The sequence below is a fragment of the Xyrauchen texanus genome, chromosome 11, assembly GCF_025860055.1.
Source record: "Xyrauchen texanus isolate HMW12.3.18 chromosome 11, RBS_HiC_50CHRs, whole genome shotgun sequence".
NCBI classification, from domain to species: Eukaryota; Metazoa; Chordata; class Actinopteri; order Cypriniformes; family Catostomidae; genus Xyrauchen; species Xyrauchen texanus.
This window is the reverse complement of record NC_068286.1, coordinates 23,551,892-23,571,141: the sequence shown is the minus strand read 5'-3', so window position 1 is coordinate 23,571,141 and position 19,250 is coordinate 23,551,892. Positions and strand designations below refer to the sequence as shown.

The following is a 19,250-nucleotide window of genomic DNA, read 5'->3' as shown; positions in this document are numbered from 1 at the left end:
GAACACCCTATTAATTGTAAAATCTGTTCTCTTGATTCAGTTTCATCCATCGTTTTAAAAAAAAAAAATTTATATCGAAATATATTATTACAATTTAAAATAACTGTTTTCTATTTTAATGTATTTTAAAATGTAATTTACTCCTGTGATGCCAAGCTGAATTTTCAGCCTCATTACTTTTGAACGGCAGTTTATATATGAGTATGCTTAAGTTGTTTTAAAGCTGAATATATTGTGTATATGAATAAGTATTGTAAGAATTATACATTAGATATATAATATTTATAATACATAAATAATTACATTACTATATATAGAATTGTAAGAATTGTAAACAATAAGCTTCATTTCACTAAATTTTAAATTTACGTAACTGCTGCTAATAGTTAATAGTTCATTGACCCATTGTGCGGTGCGAGCTGGAAATCACCTGTCACCAGCCTGTCTCTGTACTATCTGAAAAGTCATAAATATGACATTAGTTACCATGAGATTAGTGAAAACAATGAACATGAGGTAACATAAAAAGGCAACAGAAGCCCTAGCCTGAAATAAGTTGAGGCAAATAACGGTAAGCGAACACTAATCCTCAAATATTAGCTGATTTGATCTTTAAAAAAACACATCGCTGTAACATCATACTCATGCTACATACATATGTCGGTGTGTTACATAAATATATAAAATAAATGCATTTATTGACTACTAATTACCAGAAATCGCAGTTCTGTCACTCTACTCTAACAGTTTGAAATGCCCGCCAAAGCACTTCCTGGAACTATCTGAAGTCTACGTGAATCACGTGACAATCAAGCATTTAGAACTTCCGTTGTCGCAACTCTCTCTCTATATGGCTCTGCACAATGCTAAGCAAACACACTTGCAGAGCGGCACACTCAGTCACAATACGCTTTAGTGTTACTACGGGGACTGCTGTATAACCTCGATCAAAGAGGTGGCTGGCACGACGAACACATAAAGACTATGGCGGGAACTCCGTGCCAGAAACTAGCCATCTAACCGGACGTCTTTTAGCGTCTTACATGGCGGGTGACCCACATGACGACCTGATGTGACATCAATGTCTTGAAATTAGCTTTTTTTTTTACTAGCTAAAATGGACTTTAAATGGACATTACAGGCATATATATATATATATATATATATATATATATATATATATATATATATATATATATATTATATACAGGTGAAACTCAAAAAATTAGAATATCGTGCAAAAGTTCATTAATTTTAGTAATTCAACTTAAAAGGTGAAACTAATATATTATATAGACTCATTACAAGCAAAGAGTAAGATATTTCAAGCCTTTATTTGATATAATTTTGATGATTATGGCTTACAGCTTATGAAAACCCCAAATTCAGAATCTCAGAAAATTAGAATATTACATGAAATCAATAAAAAAAGGATTTTAAATACAGAAATGTCGGCCCTCTGAAAAGTATAATCATGCATATGTACTCAGTACTTGGTTTGGGCCCCTTTTGCATTAATTACTGCCTCAATGCGCGTGGCATGGATGCTATCAGCCTGTGGCACTGCTGAGGTGTTATGGAAGACCAAGATGCTTCAATAGCGGCCTTCAGCTGTTCTGCATTGTTTGGTCTCATGTCTCTCATCTTTCTCTTGGCAATGCCCCATAGATTCTCTATGGGGTTCAGGTCAGGCGAGTTTGCTGGCCTATCAAGCACAGTAATAGCATGGTCATTGAACCAGGTTTTGGTACTTTTGGCAGTGTGGGCAGGTGCCAAGTCCTGCTGGAAAATGAAGTCAGCATCTCCATAAAGCTTGTCTGCTGAAGGAAGCATGAAGTGCTCTAAAATGTCCCGGTAGACGGCTGCGTTGCCTCTGGACTTAATAAAGCACAGTGGACCAACACCAGCCGGTGACATGGCTCCCCAAACCAACACAGACTGTGGAAACTTCACACTGGACTTCAAGCATCTTGGATTGTGTGCCTCTCCATTCTTCCTCCAGACTCTGGGACCTTGGTTTCCAAATGAGATGCAAAATTTGCTCTCATCAGAAAAGAGGACTTTGGACCACTGAGCAACAGACCAGTTCTTTTTTCCTTTAGCCCAGGTAAGACGTTTGACATTTGAAGCCCATGTCCAGGACCCGTCTGTGTGTGGTGGCTCTTGATGCAGTAACTCCAGCCTCAGTCCACTCCTTGTGAAGCTCCCCAACACATTTGAATGGCCTTTTCCTGACAATCCTCTCCAGGCTACGGTCATCCCTGCTGCTTGTGCACCTTTTTCTTCCACACTTTTCCCTTCCACTTAACTTTCTATTAATGTGCTTTGATACAGCACTTTGAGAACATCCAACTTCTTTTGCAATTACCTTTTGAGGCTTTCCATCCTTGTGGAGGGTGTCAATGATGGTTTTCTGCACAACTGTCAGGTCAGCAGTCTTCCCCATGATTGTGAATTCAACTGAACCAGACTGAGAGACCATTTAAAGGCTCAGGAACCCTTTGCAGGTGTTTAGCTGATTAGAGTGTGACACTTTGAGCCTACAATACTGAACCTTTTCACAATATTCTAATTTTCTGAGATTCTGAATTTGGGGTTTTCATAAGCTGTAAGCCATAATCATCAAAATTATATCAAATAAAGGCTTGAAATATCTTACTTTGCTTGTAATGAGTCTATATAATATATTAGTTTCACCTTTTAAGTTGAATTACTGAAATTAATGAACTTTTGCACGATATTCTAATTTTTCGAGTTTCACCTGTATATATATATATATATATATATATATATATATATATATATATATAGGCTATGGTTGCACACACACACACACACACACATATATATATATATATATATATATACCTAAATCTATACTGAACAATTTTTCCTTCATCTTGCTGTACTTCCCTCAATAAGCATTCAAAGAAAGGTGTTGTAGGCTATTAAGTCCTTCTTAGTGGTAAACTGATAGTTATAAAAAAAAAAATTAAAAAAGCTACCACCTGTATATCATGACTTTCTCTGATAATTTTGACAGAAACTTCACATTCCATGACAGAAGGATCTAAAGTTCTATTTTCATTTTTCAAAGGCAATGTGTGTGTGTTTGTTTGTTAGTCTGTTTGTTTGCTTGTGAGTGTGTGTTACTTGCAGCTCAGGTAGCCAGTGCAATCGGGCCAAAGGTAAAATGATCCGATCTTCCCATCACTATTGCACATCAGGCAAGGTTACTGCATGGGGAGAAATAGGAGTTTCTTAAATGACAGTTATGTCAGTTATACATTTATATGACAATGTACTTTGTTGGAGAGATAAAATGTCCTTTAACTTGGAATAATTTAACTTAACTTGGTGTTTCTGTAGTAAATGTGTGTTTTAAACAGAAAGAGAGAAAGGTTATGTAGGCTGTAGTACATTACCTCTCTTTATAGCAAGAAAATACCAGGGCAAAAAAAAAAAAAATGGCTAAATTTCTAAATGTTTGAGCAGTTGTAACTTGTCTAATAACAGTATCTAGTAATTAATCTTGAAAACAGGGCTTTATGCTATAGACCAAACCTAGATTAATGGGCTAAGCACTAATAGGCAGGTACTGTGAGCATGTAATGAGTGTGTAGAAATCAGGAGAAGGCAGATGGGGAATTCGGATCTAAACGCGATTTATTTACAACAACAAAACAAACACAGGAGCAAATGAAAAGTCCACAATGGGAAAAGTAAACTCAAACACAAAATAACGCACGAGTGAACACAGGTTGACAGACATTCACGAAGGGCAGGGTTAACTGAAACAAACATGAGTGAAGATGGCAACACAAACACGAATGAAGCACTCACGGGCAAAGCATGAACACGAAACGATAACGATTGACAAAGGGAAGGGGAGAAAGTGGGGTTTAAATAAACAGACAAGGTAATGACAAAATAACAGACAGGTGCGGACAATAACACAGTGATCAGGGCTGGGAGTGTGATCCGGGAATTGTGGGAAGTGCTGTTTCACACACGGACAGTGAGACTCAGGGCGGACAACAGGGAAAACGTGACATGGAACGGGATCGGTGACGGGTGAAACGGAAAACATGGAGCAGACAACAAGGAAATGTGACATAAACGTGACTAGTGAAACAGAGAACACAGGACAGACAACACGGGAACGTAACAGAGTATCAATACTATAATTTTAGCACATGTATTTAATGTTATATTTTGGTTACATTTTGGCATTCTTGTATTTTGGTAACTAAGTGCATTTACTTATCTTAACTTTTTTTGAAGTACTTGAGTTTTATACTTCCCCTTCACTTTATTTCAGGAAAAAATATTGTTCTTTTAACTCTGCTACATTTATTAGGCAACTATAGTTATATGTGTTTTTATATGTTTTTGTCATATCTAGATTTGTCAAGATCATCTGGTTTCATCTGGAAGGAGTTTATCTGTGCCATGTAATTGAGTTCAATTTTATATTTAGCTTTAGAGTAGATATGCAGATATACAGATATGCATCAACATAACTTTTTTATCTTTCAATATTCCAAGATAACCTAAACCTGATGAAAGAAAAAATTAATAAATCTACGAGCACAGTTCCAGTAAAGTGCTTAGAATAATAATAAAAATAACAAATGTAGCCTTAAACACAAACTACATTTGATACTATTTAAATAGTACAAATATTATAAATTGTATGTTTGTTTATAATATGTATAACCAGAATTATATTAAGAAAAAATGGAGACTAAATGCTGGTGCAGTAGAACAGGTGAGTGAACCATCGCCGTGTAAAGCCCAGCATTTTTGCCTGTTTACAGTGTTTGACCAAGAGCAAACATCTGAAATTCTGCTGCTCGGCTAGTCTTTTCTACTCTTTGGGCATAATGACTAAGCATTACTCTGAATACGTTCAATCATCAAATCTGTGAAGAAAGTCGACAACTACAGTCAAGACATGTCTAGAATCACTTCACAGAAATGCATCGATAGATGAAGCTACTGATCCTGATTAAAGTAAATCAACTTCCTGTGTGTGGTGATCAAGTTGAAAATGGTGAACTCAGTGGCCAGGTCTTGGAGACAAGCATGGAAAGTGAACAGCAGAGGTTTATCCTGGTACAGTGTGGAAATGGGGTTGAGAGTGATGAAGAAATTCAACAGCCAACTCTGACTACTAGCTTGATGAAATGGGCAGTGGAGTATGGTATCACTTTGGTTGTATTGACTGCCTTGTTGTCAGTATTAAGATATCACAACCCATTCCATGCCAGCCTAAAGATGCCAAGACACTGCTCCATACCAACAGAAATTACACGATCAAGCAAGTTGCAGGTGGTGCATAATTTCCTTTGGAATTGTAAACTCTCTGTTATGTTTGTTGAACAATGCTTGGGTGAAAATTCCAGATAGGCACACAATCAAATTACAACTCAATTTTGATGGGCTTCCTCTTTATAAGAGTTCAGGTGTCCAGTTATGGCCAGTTTTGGTTTTGAAAAACCTTGCTTGATTGCCTTGTTTGGTGGATGGTCAAAACCACATCCTCTGGGAGACTATTTGAGAGATCTAGTGACAGAGATAAACTCTTAGCAGCTGGGTTTACATGGTAAAACAACATCTTCTGGGAGACTACTTGAGAGCAGTGGCAGCTCCTGAAATTTTTCGCAATTTTTCTGATAATGATTAATGTAACCCATTCAATGGGTACAGATTTCCCCTCTAGCTACATAAGTTACAGGTGGAAAGCTATGTAAGAAATTAGCATCCAGGAGCCTTCATAAGCAAAAATGACATGACTCCACAATTAATTATTCCACTTATTCATTACTTACATTAATCCAATGTTGTGTGATGTAAAATAGCTAAACAGGACACATTTTTAAAAAGATATGTCCAGCAACAACAAAGACGGGGGCAGCATATAAGTCAATATCAGAAGCATTTATTGACTGATCTCAAAAGTATTGGCTTACAAAAGCAATCTAAGTTATCACAGTACAAATAATCAAGGATGTTCTTTCACATTCCTCAACACTGCATAAACAATCTGCATTTCCACAAACTAAATAAAATATCAGCTTAAAATAAAAGTAGACAAATTGTTGAGAGAAGTGGATCTTTAGAACAAAATTTTCTGGAATGTAGGATCACCAAATTGCTACTTAATAAAAGCAAAGTAACTTCTGCCCTCTTGTATAGATTTGTGAAAATGTACATGAACAGTAATAGACATTTTGCCTGAAAACAGCATAAAGGTAAACACAGCTATTTGGCTTTGTAAATATGAACAACCATATTCTGGCCATTTGTATAGATTTGTAAAAATGAACATGAACAGATTTTCTTTAACTTTTTTTTAAAACAACATCAACTGTGAACTGATTTGGTGTGTGTGTGTGTGTGTGTGTGCGTGTGTGTGTGTGTGTGTGTGTGTGTGTGTGTGTGTGTGTGTGTGTGTGTGTGTGTGTGTGTGTTAAAGAGACAGAGAGGGAGAGAGAGAGGCTACATTATTTGTACTGAAACTGTGCTCTTCTCTCTTTCAATACAGCAAAGCGGTCAATTACTTTATCATTGAAATCAGGCATGTTGAGGACGAGTTCCCTCTCCATGGAAAGCATGGCCAATGCATTCAGACATTCCTGGCCCATTGAATTTCGCAGGAATGTCTTAACTCGTGTCAAAGTTGAGAAACATCTCTCAGCTTCAGCTGTTGTCATGGGAGTAGTTATGAGGATGTTCAACAGAGTCACAGTCTCAGAGAATGTCTACTGGAGGTTGTAGCTCATGAGAAGCTGGTAGAGTGCCAGTGCACCACAGCAGCCCTTGAATTCGGTATTCTCATAGATCAGAGAGAGTTCTGTCTTGAGGTTTGCCTTGTTCAGCATGGTGTATGCATTCACAGTGGCATTCAGAGCCTCATCAGGAAATTAATGGCAGTACCTTTCAAACATATCTGCTTGCAGTAAGGTCAACTCAAAAGGTGGCCAGTGAAAGAGAACCTTGCTTTGGTGTGATCCAGGATGGTGTCGTAGACCTCTTCAGACATCCTCTGCTTCTCCTCTTCTCTCAAAGCCGTCCTGGGTCTTTTGGCTCCTGTTGCTACTTGCAGCTGCTGTTGAGAGGAGTCCCTGAAGGCAAACAGACCAATGTGTTTGTTAGGCTATGTACAGTACTGTAGTGTATGTGATGCACAGGTATATGCAATTAATCCATGTATAGTACAAAGATTTCATTTCCACTTAAAATGGGCAGGGATGCATAAAGTCTTTAGTGTTTAAGTTAGCCTTTGTGTCTCACCTAGACTGGATGTTCAGCACAGTATGCAGTATATAAAGTAACCTAGATTACACCACTGGCAATATATAATGAGAATAATGTAATTTCTAACACAAATGCAGTCTCCTTTCATGCATACATTTTCAAATGACAAAGCACTGCTTTGAGAACGGTAGAATATTGTTTATTCTTACCTTATGGCCTGCACACTGTTTGTGAAGCTGTCGAGGGCACGTTTGATGAAGACAGCATCGATGTCCTTCTTCTGGAGCTTCTGATACAGAGTATCGACGTGGGGCATGATTTTGTGAAAAAGCCACAGGAAAAAAATGAAATCTTCATCATGTAGCATCCTCACGTTGCCAGATGCCTCTCTCACAGTGGGCTGGTCAAATGAACCCAATGAACCCGTCCTGATGGCTTCAAAACATTGTATGAGGTCGTCTCGATTCTCGTAGACAGTGTTCACGACTCTGCTGTTGAAGTTCCACCATGTGGATGAAGTTCTGGGCAGTCTTAGTGCAACAGTCTGGTCAAGAATGCTGGTCCGTTTGGGTGACCGGGAAAAAAAAGTTGCAATCCCGCTCAGATCGGAAAAGAAAATATAAACTTTTTTGATGCGAGAAGTAGCTTGCTGCATGATCAAATTCAGCTGATGCGCATAGCAATAAACATAATGGGCATTCTTAAAATGCTCACGCACCTTTTGCTAAACACCAGCCTTCTCTCCCCTCATCACACTGGCTCCATCGTAAGATGCGCAATGAGTTTAACTTTTTCGTCGTCGTCGGCAAAAATACCGATCAGTCTCTCCAAAAGCACACTGGCAATTGAGATTGAGGTTGAGGTTGATTCCGAGATGGGAAGAAACTCAAAAAAGCGTTCCTGCATTTTATGGTTGTTATCGATGTACCTCAGCACAAGCATCAGCTGTGTCTGTGTAGAAACGTCCGTGGTCTTGTCAGCTTGGATGGCTACGAAGTTCACCGACTTCACCTCCTCCACAATATGTTCCCTCACGACCGCTAGCATACAGTCCAGTAGCTCGTTTTGAATGGTCTTTGATGTGCCCCTGAAAACTTTAGCATTTTTAAGATGCTCATCAAACACCTCATTTAACTGTGCCACAAAGTTGACCAGTCCAAGAAAAATACCAGGGTTGGTGGAGCCCTCAGTTTCATCTTTGCCTCGCAAAGCTAACTCAGACACTCAAGCGGTGCTGTCTGCCGTGCCGCCTTTAGGGTGAAAGAGTAGGCAGGGGTAGCAGAAGACTGCATTGGCTACGTCGCAGCCTGCTAGCCAGGTTTTTCGTTTGTACCAATTTATGGAAAATCCTTGGGTGTAGGACTTTCCTCCTTTAGTAGAAACCTGTTGAATGATTAAATTTGGTCTGGGAGGTCCTAATTGTTTCGTTGACAATTTATCTTGATTCGTTCGCAGACTAAAAGGAACTTCTTTCAAAGAGACAATCGAGTTGCACCAAACGCTAGCCATCTTGACAGTAGTATGTGAATTGATTGACGCTGCTACCCACTCTTTTCTTAGTTAAGCTCATGGTTACGTTACATATGACGAAAGCACGTAAGTGCAAGCCCTCCTGGAACCCACAGAGATTGTATTGAAAGCTCTGATATTAAAAAAATATTTTGTTTTTACATGAGAGTCTATGAGAGACTTCTGGGGCGATTTTCAACCTGACTGAAATCGCCCTAAAAGGGTTGGGGCCATTTTAAGCACGACTTTAGCCTGATTGGCAGATCAGATGTCTAGATTAGAACACTGATAACGACTGTTGCAGTGATAGAATTGGTTAGAAAAAAAATCCAGTGCGTCCTTTTGGCAGTGCGTCGCCCATATCGCCCTAATGAACACACCGCCCCTGCTTGAGTGATGGAGATAAAACTCTTAGCAGCTGGGTTTACAAGGTAAAACATTGTTCATAAAAATAACATCAATAATGTGTGATGCTCCTGCACGAGCATACATAAAAGCCATAAAATCTCATGCAGGATATGCAGGCTGTGACATCACATGGGCTTCGTTTAGACAATCAAATGACTTTTCCAGACAGCAAATGCCCTGCTAGAACAGATGAGTTTTTCAGACTTCAGATAGATGAGGAACATCACAGAGACATCTCCCCACTTACTGAGACAGACATTGGAATGGTTTCCATGTTTCCCAATGATTATTTGCATTTTGTTTGCCTTGGAGTCACAAGGAAGCTCCTAGAGCTGAGGGCATGCAGCAGTGGCCGAATTAGGTGCCGCTTGCATCCAAGAATGTAACTCAGATGTCAGAAACACTTTTGTCTTTCAAATATCACATGACCACTGAATTTGCTATAAAGCCTTGGTCTGTTGCAGAGAGACATAGATGGAAGGCAACTGAATATAGATATTTTTTGTTGTATACCAGGCCAGTTGCACCACTTGATGTTCTTACCTCACGAGTTTACAACAACTTCATGTTGCTCTATTTTGCCATATCCATACTGACTTGTCCCAATCTCTTTGTGATCTTTTGTGATTTGTGTACAATGTGCATGGCCTTATATATCTCTGTGATGATGTAAAAGAACATGGTCAGTGTCTGGACACTGACTATGGGCAAACTACCTTGGGCAAATAAAGAAAATTATCCGCAGCCCTCAGTTCCCAGTTGCACAAGTTGTGAGGCGAATGTCAGAGCATGAAAATGCATTTTGCAGCGCAGATGAACAAAAAAAAGCCAAACTCAAAAAGCCACACAATGAGGGTCCACTACCATGGACATTCCAGTCATGCAGTACAAAGAGTCTAGTCTCCTACACATTTGTGTCAAGGTATCCACAGGAGATACTGTATATATCATAATGGTGTAGTAGGAATAGTCCAGAATATCATTGAGGTTGATGGTGTTCTATATTTGGTGTATAATGAGTTTAATCATTGTTCAAGCTTCTTTGACTACCCAATAAATTCATGCCATTTAGGGGTGTGCCTTCTCACAGACTTGTCCCAGGAAATAAAATGTCTGTGTGAGACTGTGATGAAGTATGTACTCCTTCCATATAGTAATACATTTGTAGGTATGCTATTTCTCCATTTGTCATAACGGACGAATGTGGGAGTATGTTGAAGGCAGTGAGCACATTGTGTACCACAGACCACGGTCTACAGTATCAAATGTGAATATTTGTATTGTACCAAACAAAAGCTGTCCAGTATAGAGTGTTAGGTACTAAAAGTTAGCATCAAATACAGTTCGGTCTGGAAATATTTGGACAGCGACACAAATTTCATAACTTTTTATCTATAAACCCCTAGAATGGATTTGAAATTATGCAAACAAGGTGTGACTGAAGTGCAGACTTTTAGCTTTAATTCAAGAAACAAATTATAATTCCCTTGTACTTTGCGATCTACATAAGCTGAAGCTGTTTAGAAAGTTTAGAGTGCATCTGGACTGTTAGCTGTGTAATTCTTCCTCTCCTCAGTCAGGCATGAGCTGCAGTGCTGCTTTTGCATATCATCATTACAGTTTAATGTGATCTCATGTTACGTTAAATGAGATCAAATGACTATTCGACAATTAATTTTTGTCGGCAAGTTTTTTGTTTTTGACGTTGTCGATAGCGTCGACTAATCGTTTCAGCTCTAGTGACAACTATTTGATGGATTACACTCAATTTGGTGCAGATATTCATGGATTTGTGAACAGTAGCAGCATTTTAGGCAAAAGTTTAGTTAATGACCAAACACCTCCAAATGACATCAACATTAGCCTCTACTGTATTTTGTGTTTATTGCTACTTTGCATTTAAGCAAATATTAACATGTTAACATTCTAAAATGAAATAAAAAATTTTATCATAAATAATACAGAAACAATAAAAATGCATCTGAGATGTTGAAAAAAAATGACAACACAAAAAGCAAGTCCAAAAGGTCAGGAAACTCGAAGTCAGAAAATCAGCCAGATCAGAAATTTATCTCCTGGTTAGTATCTTATGTGCAAGAAAAAATTGAAAAGTAAATTTCCAAACTGTCCACTGTGAACAAAATATTAAATAAAATATAACTTGAGTGTGTTTGTATTTTCTTATATTTTGCAGAAATTCTCAGTGAGATTTTGACTATAGTGCAAACGGTTATGCAAGCAACAACAAATGATTTTGCTTCAACTGCAAAATATTTATTCACGTACAGTGGATGTGCCAGACATTTCTGAATTAACTGATGAAGAGGTGGCATACAGACAAAAACTGTTATGTTTTCCCATGTCATGTATTAAGGTTTTGGACTGACATTTGCTGATTTTTCTCAACATTTATGAAAGTACATTTCATTTTTATGGAGAAGAAGAAAATACTTAAATGTCCCCCAGTCAGTCAGAATATTTACATTTTACCCTAAAAAAATAAATAATATATATATATATATATATCTCAGATGTTAATGTTTTTGTTAATGAAAATAAATTAACATCCCCCCACCCCAGTGCTACCAAATCAGGTGCGGTTGCCACCATCTGTAGATCTTGGTGGCAATGGTACTACTGCTCTCAAATGTTTGTCTGGAGCCCTGATATAGTATTTTATATACATTATGTAACCAATTTAGATAACTTTGTAGACATCTGTTTTCACTTTGATATTAAGAATTTTTTCCTGTTAATTATTGTCAGAAAAAACACATTTAATCTACTTTATTCTGTGCTGTAAGACATGACAAATTCTTAGTAAGATGAATACTTTATAATTTATAGACACTGTACCATTTGAGACTGACAATATTGTCTTTCAGGTCACCTATTTTGGACTGGCAGGGGGTCTGACTGTAAATGAAACAATATGGAAACTAATGATGAACCAACTGGCAAAGAAAGTTAACTGGTGTGGAGTAAATGGGAAATATGGCTTTGAAGCACTTTCCATTAAAGACGTTGTCCTCATTAAGTTTTATTTGTGTATAGTAGTGTTAATTCATTTTCATCGTTATAGGAAACACATTTACACTTTCTTGCCCAGAGTTAGATGAGAAGATTTACTCTGTCATATATTTATGCTAGGTATGAAGCTGTAACCAGGAGATAACTTAGTGCAGCGTAAAATAATTATACATTTATGAATAATAATAATTAAAAACTGTTTAGTAATGAAAAATTTACCAACCGTAAAAGGCATATCAATAAAATAAAGATACAATTCTAATAATATAAACAGCTCTTTAATAAAGTAAAAGTATTTCTTATCAGATTACTCTGTTAATCAGTATAATAATTGGTAGAATACTTGATAATTAAAATAGCTGTAACCTGTACACATTTACAGGCTGTGATATTTGCCAAAGTACTGACCATGCAGGGTGCCCAAACTTTTGTTATGGGCCTTTTTCTTTTTTGTCATTTTGAAACTATAAAATATGTCAATTGTATTAATTTAAAATTAAATCTAAAACACAATAAAGTCTGCTAAAAATGAAGGGGTCTGAATACTTTCTCAAATGACTATATAGCTATGCTATGCTAGTTATTTCCCCAACTTATGCCATATTCACCTGATTGATCAATTCTTTTTCTTTCTTTCTTTTTTTTTTTTTTAAGAATCTGTGCAAAGAAATGGAAGTGGAGCGTTGTTCTAGCGGGAAGACCAGCAGGTGCACATCATCACATCATTAGCTGGGTAACTCTTAGCCAATCGCACGTAAGCCAATGCTTTATAAGTCCGCTCACAATCTATCACATTGCTGTTTCGGTGTGCTAAGACTGCAAACCCGGATCTTCACCCATATCTCATTCACTCAGGAGATCTCTCTCAATCGCATTGCACGACCCGGCGTGGAAGGAGCGCGCACTCCGCGAATCCTGCAAAATCATCGGCTCTGGCATCAGCCGGCTTCCATCAGAAATAAGCGAAGTCATTTTCATATCCATCAAATGCATTCAGATCTAGTCATTTGTCTAGACCTTCCGTTGCCATGCTACCTGTTCATCACAAAGTTGCAACGCTGCCTGTTCATCATAACGCATTCGCATCAATATCAAAAGCCAGTATAGCATGTCAACAGCGCATTCACTCTCATAGTATGGCAGGCAATCGCGTAATCTCATGAGGGCAACTCGGTCAAGGTTCATTCACTTGTCATTCACAGTCTGCATGCCCGAGCGTTCCCCATCGGGGAATTAAGATAATTATTCAGGCATATCATCATGTACAGTCAACGCTTATCATACGGGCTCGCATTACTTCATTCAGTAAGATTCCCCCATTTTGCGGTCGCCTTCGCCCAAATCACGTAACGGGTGTGTTCCAATCCAATTCATAATCCCTATGCCCTAGTCACTACGAAGACCAAGCCCATGATGTGAGCATTCCGAGGGAGCATGACATCATAGTTTCACCTGTTGATGTGCGATGTATATCTGGTCTCTGGAATATGTCAGAGACAATGGTAACTTGGCACATCAGACGTCGAATCAGCTATCAAGCACATTCGGAAGGAGATTTGCAAATATTCACAAAATATAATGTGCGATACTGCATCTTCAGGTCGTAAAGGTGGGACGTGAACAGACGGAACTGATCCATGCTCGAGATCACATTCTTGAAGATCCCGATTCATATCAACACACATTCACAAAGCAGTCTTTGTGCAAGTTGATTTGTCCACTGTCCACTGAAACTGTCCACTGTATCTTCAGGGCTCTATGCCGGGAGTACATGAAGACTCTCATGTTCCTTTTACAGCCAACAACAAAACTCATGAAGCTGAGACATTATTCTTCTCACCATATTTGCTCCAGCTTGAGGAATAAGAGGGAGGAGAGAGGGGAAAAAAATAAAAAATAAAAAACCCACAACGAGCCACGTCTCTAGAATTCTAAACATCACACATATTCTCTAACCATGCAAGCTTCCCCCTAAAGAAACATGACAGGATCAGGTCTATTTTCACGTCGTTCCCTGGTCAGTTTGGGTCTCCTAACGCAATCTCCAGCCCTATCAGGCCACCTCAATTTTGCCATGCTTATCATTCCTCAAGGCCACTCCGCCGTTTTTCCGCCTCCTCACACTAGCTCATTCCATAGACAGCCTCTCCTACCCACCAATCGATGATGGCTGGCGAGAATCTCCGGATGACACGCCCCTATTTCTCGGACATGGCTCCCTCCTTTCACTTAATAATACATCAAGACTTTCACTTAATAATACATCAGATTTCAGTTTGTTTCTCACCAAACTTTATTGTATTCCTTGAGAACAAGACATGAGTAACATACAATAATTTGTTAGAGTTCTAAATTATACTTTTGTGTCCTTTTGAAGCTTGAAGAAGTGATCACCATAAACTGCCATTGTGTGACATTACTAAGAACAAGTTTTTCTTTTTTCTCACAATTTCTCCCTTTGTGTTAAGAAAAAGAAAGAAAATAGTATGGAGTTATAACAACGCAGGGGTGAGTAAACAATGACTGAATTTTCATTTTTGGTTGAACTAATCCTTTTTAGAACCAAGGGAATGTACACTTTTGAACAGGATAGTTTGTTTAAATTCAGATACCATTTTGTCTTGTCGAATAAAAAATATGTGAGTATCTGTTGTCAAATAGCTTCAAGGTAGTACTAAATACACTTTTATGATACCGCTTCTTTTTTTTTTAAAACAATTACACGTGGACACATTAAGATTTTAGGTGCACAAGCAGTGTGTAGAATTGCTTCACATTTTCTTCGAATTAACTGTCATATCAGTGTTAAATGGCCCTAATATTAGCAGTGGGCTTTACCAGTGTTTTCAGATTTAGCATTTGCAGTCATTTTGTGAGATGTACAGTAACTTCTCAGCGAGTGCTAATTACTACTGTGTTGACTCATCGATAATTTTAGATAGGACAAATTGAAAATGAAGAATAACTAAAAAATGAAGTACACATTTTAGAAAATCTGGTTTTAATAAGTGTGTTCAGGGTTCCCGCGGATCCTTAAAAGTCTTCAATTCGGTTTTCCAAAATGTAAGGTCATAAAAAGTCTTAAATATCTTAAATGATACAACAAATGTCTTAATTATCTTTTAAAGATTTCTTAAATTTTGAGGTGGAAAAACAGGAATCCTGATAGAGTTGAAGTCAGAAGAAGTAATTACACTTAGGTTGAAGTCATTAAAAGTATTTTTTTTTAACCACTCCACTGATTTAATAAATGGCAAGTCATTTAGGACATCTATTTTGAGCATGACATGAGTAATTTTTCCAACCATAGTTTACAGACAGATTGTTTTAATTGATTATATTACAATTCATGTGGGTCAGAACTTTACATACACTAATTTAACTGTACCTTTAAACAGCTTGTAAAATTTCAGAAAATGATGTCAAGCCTTTGGACAATTAGCATCCGATAGGAGGTGAACTGAATTGGAGGTGTACCTGTGGATGTATTTTAAGGCCTACCTTCAAACTCTGTGTCTCTTTGCTTGATATCATGGGAAAATCAAAAGAAATCAGCCAAGCCCTCATAAAAAAAGTGTGGACCTCCACAAGTCTGGTTCATCCTTGTGAGCAATTTTCAAATGCCTGAAAGTACAACGTTCATCTGTACAAACAATAGTATGTAAGTATAAACACCATGGTACAACGCAGCCCTCATACCGCTTGGGAAGGAGGTGCATTCTGTCTCCTAGAGATGAACATAGTTTGGTGCAGAAAGTGCAAATCAATACCAGAACAACAGCAAAGGACATTGGAGCTAATTGGCAGAATCCTATATCGACATAACCTGAAAGGCTGCTCAGCAAGGAAGAAGCCACTGCTCCAAAACCACCATAAAGTCAGACTACAGTTTGCAAGTGCACATGGGGACAAAGATCTTACTTTTTGGAGGAATGTCCTCTGGTCAAATTAAACATAATTGTAACTGTTTGGCCATAATGACCATCATTATGTTTGGAGGAAAAAGGGTGAGGTTTGGAAGCCGAAGAACACTATCCCAACCCAGAAGCATGGGGGTGGCAGCATCATGTTGTGGGGGTGCTTTGCTGCAGGAGGGACTAGTGCACTTCACAAAATGGATGGAATCATTAGGAAGGAAAATTATGTGGATATATTGAAGCAACATCTTAAGAAATCAGCCAGGAAGTTAAAGCTCGTCACAAATGGGTCTCCAAATGGACAATGACCCCAAGCAAACCTCAAATTTAGTGGCAAAATGGCTTAAGGACAAAGTAAAAGTATTTGAGTGGCCAACACAAAATTCTGACCACAATCTGATAGAAATTTGTGGGCAGAACTGAAAAAGCATGTGTGAGCAAGGAGGCCTACAAACCTGACTCAGTTACACCAGTTCTGTCTGAAGGAAAGGGCCAAAATTCCAGCAACTTATTGTAAGAAGCTTGTGGAAGGCTACCCAAAATGTTTGACACAAGTTAAACAATTTAAAGACAATGCTACCAAATACTAATAAAGTGTATGTAAACTTCTGACCCACTGGGAATGTGATGAAAGAAATAAACGCTGAAATGAATAATTCTCTCTACTATTATTCTGACATTTCACATTCTTAAAATAAAGTAGTGATCCTAACTGACCTAAGACAGGGAATGTTTTCTAAAATTAATTGTCAGGAATTGTTTAAAACTGAGTTCAAATATATTTGGCTAAGGTGTATATACACTTCTGACTTCAACTGTATAACCTAATGTGATAATCAAACTTCATAATAAATGCATGCACTGCGTACTTCAGAATGAAAACATGACTGTTGTGTTTTCTCCAAGCACGCAGGGGCTTGTGAGTGTTTTCAGCTGTTGCAGAGCAGTTCGCAATTATTAGTACATATCGGAAATTTATGACGAGCGATCACTAATGATCATCTGTTGAAATATATGACAAGAAAAGACTAAGAACATTTAAAGCTACACTATGTAACTTTTGGCCCTTTAGTGGTTAAAAAATACATCTGCATGTGTATTGCAGAAGAACTTTATTTTGGTAATGACGTAAGACGTGCTTCTGCTCTGCTCCTCTGTGTGGATGAATGTGGTTCGAGGCACTGGTAAACACATGGGTACAGGACATCTTATCAGAATGAATGCACAAATAAAATATAGCTGCAAGCAGCGATGGCGGGCCCAAGCCGGTGGCACCGCCACCCCCGTACCTTTAGGGTTGCTGGTGGCACCGCCGCCACCCCTGTGCATTTAGGGTCGCTGTGCACGATGGGCAATAACGTAAGCTCGCTTTAACCGTCGAGAAGATGTGTGCTGTAGAGCTCGTATCAGCGCGGGCTCTGCAAAAGTGCGCATGGAGGGCACATATCGACCACAAAGTATGCACGAGCACCCTTCTGATACCTAAAATGAAAAATGAGACACCCTACAGTCTCATGGAGTTAATGGACACACGAAATAAGTACACAAGACTGAAAATTCATATGAAGTGTGCCATTTGGGACAGGGCCTATGACCGTGAACCACAATAGTCACATCTATGAGGTAATTCAAATGTAGAATAATTTTTAATGTCATAGGATGTCATAGGTCAATATCTTTTGCAGCACTTAAACGTGTTAATCCAGAAGGCCAGTATTTATCTGGAGGTCTTTGTACAGGTTTATTAATGTAATTATAATGTACGCTTATGTATTCCTATGATATGCAATGGAAGTACATTTTTATGTTTAACATGGGTGTATTCACAATACATAGCATACAATATAATATCTTAAGATTATTTATCATTATGTTAAGTACATCACACAACTTTGACTGTATTCACCTGTAATGTCTCCAATAAGTACAGTATATATTGGCCTGTATGGCCATGATATATTGCCTTAGCTAGACTTTAGCTAACCTATTACATTAGCTAGTCGCTCATGAGTCATGAAAGTTAGCAAGACACAAGTTAACTATATTTGATTTTGGCTAATTAGCTGTATAGTCGAGGCACTGTACACGACGCGGAGGGAGGGAGGGAGGGAGGGCGGGCCTCGACAAAATCTCATCTACCGAACTGATGTTTTGATTTTTTATTTAATAAATATATTTTTTTGACAGGGAAGCTGTGCGCAAACAGGAATATATATATTAATTTATTTATAAAAAACTAAATAAAAAAAACACCCCAGAAAAAAGGGCACTTTCTCTCGAGGAAGAAAAAGGGCAGGTGCTCAAGCCCCCTTTGATGTCTATGTGTGCACGTGCCTGAGGGTGAGTAAATGATGAGAGAAATATCTTTTTGGGGTAAACTCATTTTATTTCAAAGACTATCTAGGCACATAATAACACTGCATTGCTGTGACTGTTTATAACTATTTCAAAATGTACAAGCTCACACTTTAAATGGTCAATGCTTTGATTTTTAAATCATTAAAATAGTAACAGATCAGAGAAAAAAATGGAGATTGAGTGATTATTTTTACATTTTACATGTCATTCAAAAACGTGGCATTTTACAACGTAAGAGAGAAATAAAAAAAACTTAAAATAATACCATTTGTACTTTTCAATGACTTGGGATGTCTATGTTCAGGGCGATTTGGAGCTTCAAAGTTCCAACAGAGAAATTCCCTCCCCCTCCCCTCCCCACACACACACACACACACACACACACACAGACAGAATGGCAGGGCCACTATGTCTGTCAGAGAGAGACAGAGAGAGAGAGAAAAACACAGAATGGGAGGGGTCACTCTGTCAGAGAGAGAAAAATTCCAAGAAATTCACATTCAAACCACAATATCTGACTTTCTGTTGGTCGGAGCTAATGACTGTAAATTAGAAAGTTGTTCGGCTCGACGAGAACAATATACACGCCGAGTTTTGTAACTGTAGATAGAACTAACTAAGTTATAACACACTTTATGTGTCCTTTTTTAGTCCTAAATCAATTTCCTTGCCACGGCCAAACCGTTCGAGATATCAAAAATCCGTCCGGAATGTAGCATCCTCAATGTCTTGACTTCATGCCGACCGAATTTGGTGACGATTGGA

The 19,250-nt window shown here is 38.2% G+C and overlaps 1 protein-coding gene across 1 annotated transcript; it reads right to left on the bottom strand.

The window, feature by feature from the left end:
• Positions 1-6,970: 6,970 nt before the first annotated feature.
• LOC127651331 (52 kDa repressor of the inhibitor of the protein kinase-like) lies at positions 6,971-8,310 on the bottom strand. The gene is made up of 3 exons (XM_052137109.1): positions 8,020-8,310; positions 7,473-7,930; positions 6,971-7,130 (listed from the first exon to the last, which is right to left on the bottom strand). Exons 1-3 carry the CDS (start codon positions 8,308-8,310, stop codon positions 6,971-6,973), a joined length of 909 nt encoding a protein of 302 aa, XP_051993069.1.
• Between the last annotated feature and the right edge of the window lie 10,940 nt (positions 8,311-19,250).